This window comes from Gavialis gangeticus, unplaced genomic scaffold (assembly GCF_001723915.1).
Source record: "Gavialis gangeticus isolate Ggan-Ray unplaced genomic scaffold, GavGan_comp1, whole genome shotgun sequence".
Taxonomy (NCBI): domain Eukaryota; kingdom Metazoa; phylum Chordata; order Crocodylia; family Gavialidae; genus Gavialis; species Gavialis gangeticus.
Window position 1 is genome coordinate 4,397,048 of NW_017728964.1, and position 11,989 is coordinate 4,409,036.

General features: G+C 44.9%; 1 protein-coding gene across 2 annotated transcripts in view; it reads right to left on the reverse strand.

Moving 5' to 3' along the window:
• STX8 (syntaxin 8) overlaps positions 1-5,413 on the reverse strand; it is a 223,742-nt gene extending 218,329 nt beyond the window's left edge. For both annotated transcript variants that reach the window (XM_019502123.1, XM_019502116.1), the window contains exons 1-2: positions 5,309-5,413; positions 2,805-2,904 (exon numbers count right to left, since the gene is read on the reverse strand). In XM_019502123.1, coding sequence (XP_019357668.1) covers positions 2,805-2,904; positions 5,309-5,325 — 117 coding nt within the window. In that variant the 5' untranslated portion in view covers positions 5,326-5,413. The remainder of the gene's footprint in view (positions 1-2,804; positions 2,905-5,308) is intronic.
• Between the last annotated feature and the right edge of the window lie 6,576 nt (positions 5,414-11,989).

The following is an 11,989-nucleotide window of genomic DNA, read 5'->3' on the forward strand; positions in this document are numbered from 1 at the left end:
CTGAACCTGTTCAGCCTCCACAAGAGAAGGCTGAGGGGGGATCTAGTGGCCTGTTACAAACTAGTCAGAGGGGACCAGCAGGCATTGGGGGAGTCCCTGTTCCCCCAAGCACTACCACGACTGACTAGGAATAACGGTCACAAGCTGGGTAGATTCAGGCTAGAGATCAGGAGGCACTACTTCACGGTCAGGGTGGCTAGGATCTGGAACCAACTTCCAAGAGAAGTGGTACTGGCTCCTACCCTGGGAGTCTTTAAGAGGAGGCTGGATGAACACTTTGCCAGGGTCATCATTTCATAGTTTCTAGGGTCAGAAGGGACCTGAGTAGATCATCTAGTCCAACCCCCTGCCACGGTAGGGAAGAGTACTAGGGTCATACGACCCCAGCAAGGTGTACTCCAGAATAAACATGAGCTGCCAATGCGAGGAAGCGGTCAGTAAGGCTAACTGCATCTTGTCGTGCATCTACAGATGCAGCACAAGCAGGTCCAGGGAGGTGATTCTTCCCCCCTATGTGGCATTGGTCAGGCCACAGTTAGAGTACTGTGTCCAATTCTGGGCACCGCACTTCAAGTGGGATGTGGCTAGCATTGAGAGGGTCCAGAGGAGGGCCACTCACATGGTCCAGGGGCAGCAGGGCAGGCCCTACAAAGAGAGCTAAAGGGCCCATACCTATTCAGCCTCCACAAGAGGAGGCTGAAAGGGGATCTGGTGGCCATTTACAAACTGACCAGGGGGGACCAGCGGGAACTGGGGAAGGCTCTGTTCCTCCAGGCACCACCCATAGTTACTAGGAATAACAGGCACAAATTGTTAGAGAGAAGGTTCAGGCTAGACATCAGGAGACATTACTTTACAGTTAGGGCTGTCAGGCTCTAGAATGGGCTCCCAAGGGAAGTGGTGCTCTCTCCTACCTTAGGGGTCTTCAAGAGGAGGCTGGACAGATATTTGGCTGGGGTGATATGACCCCGGCACCCATTCCTGCCCGGAGCAGGGGGTCAAACCTGATGATCTGTTGAGGTCCCTTCTGACCCTAAGCACTATGATACTATGAGATTTCTAGTGGTAAAATACTATAAATACAAAGTTGTGTTGACATTTTCCCTACCAGGCAAAGACATTTTTTCTGTAAAACTTTCACTAGCCATAGAAAATGTGGTTGCTCAGCCGCAGATTTCTCAACATGAGTGCCTGTTATGACAACAAATATTTCATTGTTGGAACTGTGTTTATAATAGAATCAAACACAGCCAAATACTTCTCTTTAAACTGTTCCAAGAGCAAATTCCTCTTACCCTATTAAAACACAAAACATGGAAAAATTTCTTCATAGAATCACTTAGGTCAACTATATAATGTTTTCATTACACACAAGCTACAAAGCTTACACTACAAGAGAGGTTATCAGACAATAATTATACAGCCCATTTTATTTTATTTTTTTTAAACAGGACATTGCAGTAAATGAGGCAATACTCTTTGCCTTCTCTAAATACTGATGATTTAATACATAAGAGTTCTTACTTTGTCTGCCTGTACAGCCACACTAAATCTGTAAAAGTAAATCATTTCTGCAATTCAGTGGAGCGTCAGGCTGATAATTCCAAATTTTTTTTGTTCCAAAACTGGGCTTAATTACAATTAGCCAAGAGTCAGAGCTAACTAGCCTGTCTGCCACATAATAGCACATACACTGCAATAAACTGGAACCAAAAGTAAACATTTTTTCAGCTCTGGAAATTTATGCTATATGTGGAGTCCCAGATTTTCCACCCCAAAAGTTAGTCATTTTACCCAAGAACCCTTTCTAAAATAAATGTTACAGCTGGATTTAGGAGGAGATTCCCAAGTCAATTCTGTTAGCATTGTTCTTAAAAAACCAACTTCCTGCATAGCTATGAAAAATACACAAAGCTATGAACTTGGCTAAGAATTAGTGAGAATGGAGAATATGAAAAAAAATTAAATATGTTTCATTTTATTAGAAATAGTAATACTGGTCATCACCCAAATGCCATAGATTAAGATTTCTGAAATAATTTTTACAAACTGTGAAATCACCTGGCTAGAGAGGTATTTAGTGTCCCCAATGAAAGCTATCCCTCATGAGTGACAACAGAGAGAGGATCTGAATAAGTATTAAGGGCACATGTATTGTAACAGATCACATGTAGATTGACTGAATCTAGAAACTGAAAAGCTTGGGGAAAAAAAAGATTCTATACTTTAAAACTTAGGTGTGTGCACCAGAACACATGCTATTCCATTGTTCTGATAACTTCATCCAAGAGCTTTCTTACAGCAGAGTAAATCTGATGACAGCCTCAAGTGATTCAGAATGTCTGACATGCACCACACTAAGGATTTATCAATTTTAATGATTTTTTTAAAACACAGTGATATTAAATACAAGGTAAGTAGAAGCTCTATTCTGATTTTCATTGTATAAACCTTAAACATTTTTTTTAATTACATGCCTATCATAATGAAATAGTTATTGCAACATTGCTTAAGATTCATATATTTGAAAGTCAGATAAACCATTAGATCTCTAATCTGACCGTCTGCAAAATCCAAGTCATAGAATTTCATTCAGTTACCTCTGCATTGGGTTACCTTATTTAGCTAAAACATCTTACAATTTTGCATTCAGTCTTGAATTTAAGATAATGAACCTGCTACAGCAAGCTTCAACTTCCTGAACAAAGCTAAAGTTTTAATATTGCATTAATTTATAATGAAATGCAAAATTTAAGCTGAAAGAAAAATTCACAAACATTACATCTTTCATGAAGGTATGGTACCTTTGATGAACTTTCCCCATTTCTTTGACAACGGTTACGTTCCTGGATCTTTTCAGCGATCTCTTGTGCAATGTGACAAGTGGAATCATACATCAACAGCCTAAAAGTAAAAAAGATTCAAATTTAAGAAAAGTTCTCCAAGTGACAACCACTGCCAGAGTTCCTGGTTTCAATCTCTGTTCTGTTAGTCAAGACTGGGCTTTGGATAGATTTTCCTTTTCAGAAAGTGTTTAAGGTTTGAGACACTAAAAACAAAGCAGCCAAACACATAGCAGTTTCACTTCTAAAATTAAAGGCATCAATAGTAACGTTTCTTGCAAATGTCACTGCCAGCTTTCAGAATCACTGGAGTAGCCACAGCATGGGGAGGTGCTGAAGCCAGCAGATGAGGAGTTAAGGTCATGGGTGAAGCAGGCAGAGGGCAGCCAGGACTGTATCAGCCCTCACTTGCTTTTCTGCCACCAATTGTTATGTCTACTGGGGCCCAAGGGCCCAGATTCTGTGGCAGGCCACTCTCTCAGGCCACTCCCTACAACTTCCAGATGCCCACAAGTAGTTCAGTAGGCTGGATCCTACCTATGGGCACATGTTTGAGACCCCTGATTTTAAATCAACATTACATCTATGTTTCTGGTCCTCTAGAGTCAGCCACAAGTTACACCACACATAAATCAGAGACCTCAAAAGTGCTCAACCAAGTGCCCTTAGCCACTTCTAAGAAGAATGAGAACAACAAAGAAGATTGGCAATAATCTTTGTTTAGATCAAATTGGAGCATCTTGCAGAGGGACACATATTTCTGAAGAGACTTTCCTACAGTAAAGACAAGGGCAGCTCCCATTATACCTCCCATTATACCAGGTACACACAAAAATTCCCATTCTTCCTTAGACTATTTACAACCAGCCTAGTGATGGCTCAGAAGTAAATCAAAAGATATCAAACAAAGTAATTGTGGTACCTGGCTTTTATTTACAGTACTAGCTTGCATTTTTTAATAATCACAAAAAACAATTTTAAGTTATTATTTAGTTTATATATCACTAATAACAGCTTTGAGTTACTTTTTCCTATTACAGCATAATCTTAACATAAGTGTGATGCACTAGGACTAACTAGATGATCTTTTACTGTTAAATCAGCAGAGATAAGAAGAAAACAACAACAGTTAAGAAATGATTTCCATGTAGGGCTAACCCAGTCTCCGATAGGATGCATTTTGTATCTAACAATCATATGAATGAGGCATCAAACCCTACCTTGGAAGTGAAGCAAAGGGGGAAAGAAAAAGGGTAGATGGGGCAAGCCAAAAGGATTAAGCATGAAGGGGAATTACTCAAGGCAGCTTTGTAGTTAATTTAATTCATCTCAAATGTTTATTTCCTGGTTTATGTTGTTTCTTTTCTACACACTGGTAATATCAGTACTTTCCAATGGACAAACTGGCCAATTATAAATAGCTCGTAAGCACGAGCACGATGCCAAAAGTACGCCAGTCTTAAAAAGATTCCTCAATAAGTTCCTTAAACAGGAGAGGAACCAGCAACAGACAGTGCACGAGACTTCTGATAACCAAAACAGGAAAACTTAACATGGCCTGGAATAAAACAGAGGTAACAGCTACTTCTCTCCAGCAGAGGTTCCCAAACTTTCTTATTGCATGTTCCCTTCCAGTTTTACCAACATTTTCCATTTTCAACCCCTTAAACGCCAATTGTTATACTGAAAATTAAATCTGCCATTACACAATTTCTCCCGTGTACCCCCAGAGACATCTTGCATCTCCTTAGGGATCCACGTACCAGTTTGGGAACTTCTGCCCAGGATGGAAGCAGGTGCGGGCAACCCCCGCTTACTGCTCTTAATTTGGTTCCCAAAAAAGAGTGTTAAGCTAAACCAAAAGTATATGACTATCCAAAACAGCGACAAGTGTTTTTAATGACCCAAGACGGCAACTGCAAGCGTTGTAATGAAACTTGCCAAGCGCTAAGTGAAATCAGGGATCAATTTTAAATGAGCGTTATAGTGAAATAGCACTAAGTGAAACAGCGTTAAGTGGGGGTCGCCTGGATTTCAAACGCACCCATCTCCAAGGGGCAAACGGGGGTCACAGTTGGAAACCGCTTCAGACCCACGGGCTGCGTAAGCGCTTGACACGAGCACCGGCACCTAACCCTGACCTCCGCCTCGGGCACCCACGTGCGGCTCTAGGAAGCCCCCTGGCCCCTCAGGGGTGTATCCTTCCTTCGCTCTGGGGGGGCCGGGGGTCCGCGCAGGACTCCGCTTCGCCTACGAGGGGGCGCGGGAGCAGGGAGGAGAGGGGGGTCGGGGACTTCGCCTTCCCTTTCACAGCCCCATACGCCCACTGAGCGGCCCTGGGGGCTCGGCCCCGTGCTGCCCGCGGCGTCTGCAGGGGAAACCCCTAGCCGCGCTCGCCTCCACAACAGTGTCCTCCGCAGCCGGGGCCGGACGAGCAGCCGGTCCCCTCGGCGGGCGCCGCTCACCAGGGGTCCGGAGCCATCACTGCGCCCGAGCCCCTCAGCACCGCCACAGGACACTTCCGGGTCGTGTCAGTTGACTACGGCGAGCGCGGAAGCTCAAACCACGGAAGGCGAAACGCGGCCGTCCGCATCGCCCCTCCCACATTCCTTCCCGCACAGCTCACAGCCAGACAGCCGCGCATGAGCACACCGGTACCACGTGCAAGGCACGTGGGGCTGAGTCCCTGGTTCCCCGCGCGTTTTTGGTTTCTCGATGCGTCAGTCGCACCGCCTCGTGTGGGGCTTTGCCCAGTGCCTGGGTGAACTGGTTTTCTTCTCAGGGTTCATCCAGCCCAGTCTCCTGGCTAGCCGGTCCCCACACTGCTTCATTCACACGCTGGCCAGCCCTGGCCCCCACCTTCTGGTCAACCTCCTCCTGGCCCTGGCCTGCTGCCCTGTGCCTGATGGGGGGGGAAGGAGGCTCTGGCCAGCAGGGTCTTGGGGACTGCGGCCCTGCTTACCCTCACCCTACAGCACTTCCGTCTCCAAGCACAGTAGCACTGACAGAGTATCCTGGGACTCATTTGAGGGCCGGTGGTGGCTGTCCAGCGTACTCAGCTCAGTGTCCCTACTTCACACGCTTGTTTTCAACCTCTGACCACGCTCCCATCCCTGCTTTTTATTATTGGTCCAGAGAAATCTGTTGTCCCCTGTTCCTGTGGGCTCCCTGCCTAAGGGAAGCCAATGAGTGACTTGGTGGGCTGGGCCCACACATTTTTTAGCAGTGGACAGATAAGCTGCCCACATCTATCGCTGTTTTTTTATTATTTGTCCCAAAATGTTCCCTTTTCCTGTAGCTTCCTTGCCTGAGAGAGGCCAATGAGAAACTTGGCGGGCTGGGCCCACATGATTAAAAGGTGCCAAATAGGCCTGCCCAGAGATGAGCTTTATTGCACTTCAGCTTTCCTTGACAGGCCCTTGTGCCTGTTTTTCTCAAGCCTCTGCTCCTGGAGTCTTAGGAGTAAGCAGGAGTTTCAGCTTTCCTTTAAAACCAGACGTTCCCAGCCTTTGTGGCTATGAGGAAGGCTTGCCGGCAGGCCTAGAAGGGCTTAGAAACTGGAAGGCAAGTCAAGAGTTTTGAATTTTTAAAATATTTACTGTTCTTGAATCAATCTGGTGAGGGGGATGGGACATGACGTGGTTTTTGAATGTTTGCAGGTGGCAATGCTCAGCCTGCAGAGGGGGAATTGGTCCATCAGGGTCAGTCTGATGAGGGCCTTGAATATCAGGAAACAGGTTTCAGAGTGGACTTCAATCCAGTATCTGAGCAGACTGAAAACATAGAACAGGGCAACGGCTCTGCATGGGACAGCGCAACCAGCTGCAAAGGCAGTTCCCCAGGGCTGCTGCCCTGGTTGTTTCCCCTCCGTTAAGCTACTGGCACAGAGGGCAGTGTTGTCAGCAATATGCATCATCAGGCAGCAGCCCCATTTACAATCTGAATTGCTTTAAGTTTGCAAAGGGCACAGGGTTGCAATCTTAAATAAAGAGATTTGCATAATAATGCAAATTTATGGACAACCAGGGGTGGAAATAGGTGTTTGTGTACCATGTGCTTGCATAATGCTACAGTGTTTGGGTTGCAAACATTACAAAGGAATGTTTATTTGTTTAATACAATTGTTTTCACCAAATTATTTTTAATTCCATGTAAATGTTCCTAATAAACTCAGTGATCTTTCTGTATGGAAGATAATGTGTCACCTGATTCTTGCCCTTAGCATTTGTAGGACAAATACATTTATGTAAATTTTGCCTTTGAATTTACATAGCTACTATGTAACATTCAAACATTACTTTTCGTTAGATTAAAATTTGTTCAGGTCTCTCTTACCACTGACTCTGTACAAGCCCCTATGGAGCTGAGATGCTTTTTGAGCTTATGAATGCTATTATAATACCAGTATTATAGTTTGAATTCAATATTATTGAAATCTTGGGAGTGAAAGAGCTGCCCTTTGTGTAAGGTAGTTATAAGAAGCTGTGAAGCATGTTGATGGGACTAGGTAGGACTCCAGGCAAAACATGAAGATGGCAGGGTAAAGGTGCACCTTATTGACCAAGTGAATCAGAGATGTATAAGTTTTCATGAGCAAGAGATGCATGAAGATGAGTCAGGGACAGAAGGTGCAGAAAGGTTAAAGTGTTCTACCAAAGGCTTTTGTGTGTTTTTGGACTTGACATCAAATCAGCGTTCCCGCATTCTTTCATGTAGGAATTGCCCTGCCTGTTCAATGTAGTAGCAAAGAGGCACTGTAGCTAAGTGGTAATCTTAATAGAGGTGCAGCTGAATTAACCTTGGATGTTATAATCCATATTATTTGGTCCAGTGAGGATGTGATCTGCATTGATGAGGGTGCAGAGCTTGAATCTGTGTCTGCTGAAAGGAGTGGTGCCTCAGAGTAGAGCTTAAGTAATCTGTTGCTTGAAAGACAGCATTTGAGGTTGGGGAGATGTCTGGAAGCCAGAACAGGTTGGTCTCCCATGGCTACCTTAAGATGAGAGTAGTTAGCTATGTTAGTCTGAAGTCAGGCAGAAGGCAGGGTAGGCTACAGAGATCTGTAGCATAAGCTTTCCTGTGCCCAAGCTCACTTCATCAGATGCTGTGAAAGGGCATGCATGGAGCAGCCTACCAAATGGAGAAATTGATTTGAATACAAAGGATGGGGGTGGGGAGGTGGGAGCAGTGCTGGGAGAGTGGGAGAGGCAAACAAGCTATAAACCCATAAGGACAAAGGGGTCACAAAAGCTAATCCAAGAATTGGGATAAATTCCATAATCCTTGTTCAGACAGTGCTTAACACAATCCAGTCTGTGAATGATGTCTTGTTCTGCTAGTTCCCATTCCAGTTCATCTTTAAAGTTTTGCTGTTTAAGAACAGCTACTCTGAGGTCAGTGATGAGGTGGTCATCATTTTCCAGGAGGGGTTGGAGGTTATTAGTGATGCATCCAAGGTGTTCAAACTGGGGGCTACAGAGGTATTTGTTACCTTAATCCAGACCTGTCCATCTTCTAGGGGCAGCGGCAGGCTACATGCCCTATAGGATGCACCAGCAGGGTCCACATGCTGCAGAGGCCACATTAGCTGAGGCCATGGGCCCAAACTGCACACCATGCGCATGGATGCAGGCAGGCGCATCTCTGCTGCACTGCATGTGGTACTGCACCTCGCCTTCAGCTCCCTGGCCACAACCTCCCAGGCTGCATCGTTCCACATGGGCACTCTGGACCACCAGCTCTCCTGGCATCATGGGCTGGCAGTATTACCCCACCTCATCCCCTTGGTAGAAGTGGAAGCTGAGGAGGGAGCGGGAGCCTGAGACCCCAGTTGCTGCTTCAGCCAGTGCTGGGGACAGTAGCAGCCAGGTGGGAGTCCAAGGGCTGCATGTTAATCCCTCATAGGCTGCATGCAGTCTTTGGGCTGCCAGTTGGACAGCCTTTCCCTAAAACAAGACACAAGTGATTGTTCCCCTCTATTCAGACCACACTGTGTAAACCACTGTTACTGTCTTTCCCATAGATGGCCTGTTTCACTGGTTTACACAGTGCAGTCTGAAGATTTTACTGGGCCCTTCTACTCTTTTCCACTGACATGTTTGACTATAAAGTGTCCCGTGGGTCCAGGAGAAATGTTGAGGGTCGACAGTGGGCTGGTAGTTCATAACATTCGTGAACTGTTGGCACGGATACCATATGCTGATCTTAAAATCAGCTCTTAATGAAGGGAATTTAGAGGTTCTGGATGATTGGAAAAGGGCAAACATAGTGCCCATATTCAAGAAAAAGAAAAAGGAGGATCCAGGGAACTACAGACCAGTCAGCCTCACCTCAGTCCCTAGAAAAAAATCATGGAGCAGATCCTCAAGGAACCCATTTCTAAGCACTTAGAGGAGAAAAAGATGATTAGGAACAGTCAGCATGGATTCACCAGGGACAACTCGTGCCTGACCAACCTGATTGCCTTCTATGATGAGATGACTGGCTCTGTGGATGTGGGGGGATTGGTAGGTGTACTTTGATTTTAGCATGATTTTTGATATGGTCTTCCACAAAATTCTCACAGGCAAGATAAGGTAGTATGGGCTGGATGAATGGACTGTAAGGTGGACAGAAAATTGGCTGGAGCATCGGGCTCAGAGAGTAGTAATCAATGGCTCAATGTCTCGTTGGCAGCTGGTATCAAGTGGAGCACCCCAGGGGTTGGTCCTGGGGCCAGTTTGGTTCAATGTCTTCATCAACGACCTGGAAGATAGTATAGAGTGCACCCTCAGCAAGTTTGCTGATGACACCAAGCTGGGTGGAGTAGTAGATATGCTGGAGGGTAGGGCTAGGATTCAGTGACCGGGACAAACTGGAGGATTGGGCCAAAAGGAATCTCATGAGGTTCAACAAGGATAAGTGCAAAGTCCTGCACTTAGAACAATGCCATGCACCAGTACAGGTTGGGGACCGACTGGCTAAGCAGCAGCAGGTCTGCAGAAAAGAACCTGGGAATTACAGTGGACAAGAAGCCAAACATGGGCCAGCAGTGTGCCCTTGCTACCAAGAAGGCTAATGGCATATTGGACTGTTTTAGTAAGAGTGCTGCCAGCAGATTGAGGGAAGTGATTATTTCCCTCGATTCTGCACTGGTGAAGTCATATCTGGAGTACTGTGTCCACTTTTGGGCCCCACCCCCGCACTACAGAAAGGATATGGACAAATTGGAGGGAGTCCAGCAGAGAGCAATGAAAATGGTTAGGGGGCTTGGGTACATGACTTATGAGGAGAGGCTGAGGAAACCAGGCTTATTTAGTCTAGAGAAGAGAAGACTGCGGGGGGATTTAATAAGAGCCTTCAACTACCTGAAGGGTTGTTCCAAAGACGATAAAGCGAGACTGTTCTTAGTGGTGGCAGATGACAGAACAAGGAGCAGTGGTCTCCAGTTGCATCAAGGGAAATTTAGGGTAGATATGGGGAAGAATTTTCTCACTAGAAGGGTAGTAAAACCCTGGGACAGGTTACCCAGAGAGGTTGTGGAATCTCCATCCTTGGCGGTTTTTATGACCCGGCTAAACAACGCCTTGGCTGGGATGATCTAAATTGTGGCTGGTTCTGCTTTGAGCAAAGTGTTGGACTAGATAACCTCCTGAGGTCCCTTCGATCCCTAATTTCTGTGATTCTGTGATTACATTAAAAATGACTACCATTTAAGTTCTTCTCTGAACAGACAACATGGAAGAACCCAAATTTTAGCTAACTGCTTGGGTCAAAAGTAGTAATAATAATATAGAGAAAACCATTTCTTGTGCTATAAAAGTACAGACTTCATTAGAGGAAGGAAAAAAACAAACAAAACCCAAAACAGATAAAACAGGAATTGTTCAATATTTATATAATTTTTATAGGCTTTGTCATCCAGTGGGTTAATAGTCATGAATGTCAGAGCTGTTTATTTCTCTGTGTGGAGAAATCTGAATGTTCATCTAAGCTTTTTGAGGAAGCTCTGAATCCAGTGTTGCAATATGAAACAGGGCCCAAATGACAGGATAGTAAATAACAGAGTGACCTGCTCAAATAGCAATGCAGACCTAAACTGGTGCCTGGTGTGTTTTGCTCATGTTAATAAAAATGCATCAAGGGTAGGTAATATTTTGGAGCAGGCATCTTGCTTGCATTGCTTTATTAGGACTAGGGCTTCTTCCAAACACTGGCAGTGTGTCTGCCTCCATAAATAGCACCTAATGTTTCAGCTGAGGAAGAATCGACAAGAAAGTAAACATCCTTGTGCAAAACCATTCATTGTCCATAAATATTTGTGTAGCGCTGCTTGTCAAAGAGCTAGGCTACCCCATGTTTGGTCTGTAAAGTGATTGGGCCTTCTCTGAGATGAAAGGGTGCCACATTAATGGAATAATACTGGACTCATAACTGACATCATTTATATTTGGTCAGTTTTCTCCAGCCCCATCTAACCACCTAAGCAAGGCATGTGAGCACAAGGACAAACAGAGGTAACACCTGTAGCTTAGTCACATTGGATTGCAACTGTTGACATTGGCAATGCTGTACAGTCTCCAACCGAGGGGTATTGTTATATCTAGGTGAAATAATCCTTGGGAAACTCACTCAAGTTTATGGTCATCCTATCCAGTACACATCCACATTGTCTTACCTGTTTATTTACAATCTATAATTAATAGACTGTAGGCTAACTTGGCACTGAGGCTATGTCCGCTTCAGTGTGCTGAGAACAATGAAAGTACTTAATAAATAAACTACTAAGGATAAGCTAATCTTAGAAACACTTTTCTCATATCTGCATTTAGAATCTTTCTGTCCTTCTCTTTAGCTAGCCTTTATCTTATCAGATAGGTAGTTGATGATACGTTAATATGTTTTAACCTGTTTAAACTCTTGGTCTTAGAATGATAATAATAAATATAATGTTTTGGCATCCCGGGACTAGAGGGTCTCTAAGCAACTTATGAAAAACAGCAGTTGCAGATGGGCAACCTGTCTTCAAAGAGCTCAGTGAACTTGCAAACTTTCTGACTTTGAGGGGCCCCCCTTGAGTCCCCACCCTCACATGACCTCTTCAGTCATGACTCCTTCAGGATTGCTGCTTGACTCATGTTTTCTGGCTCGCTTGCATTCACTCTCTC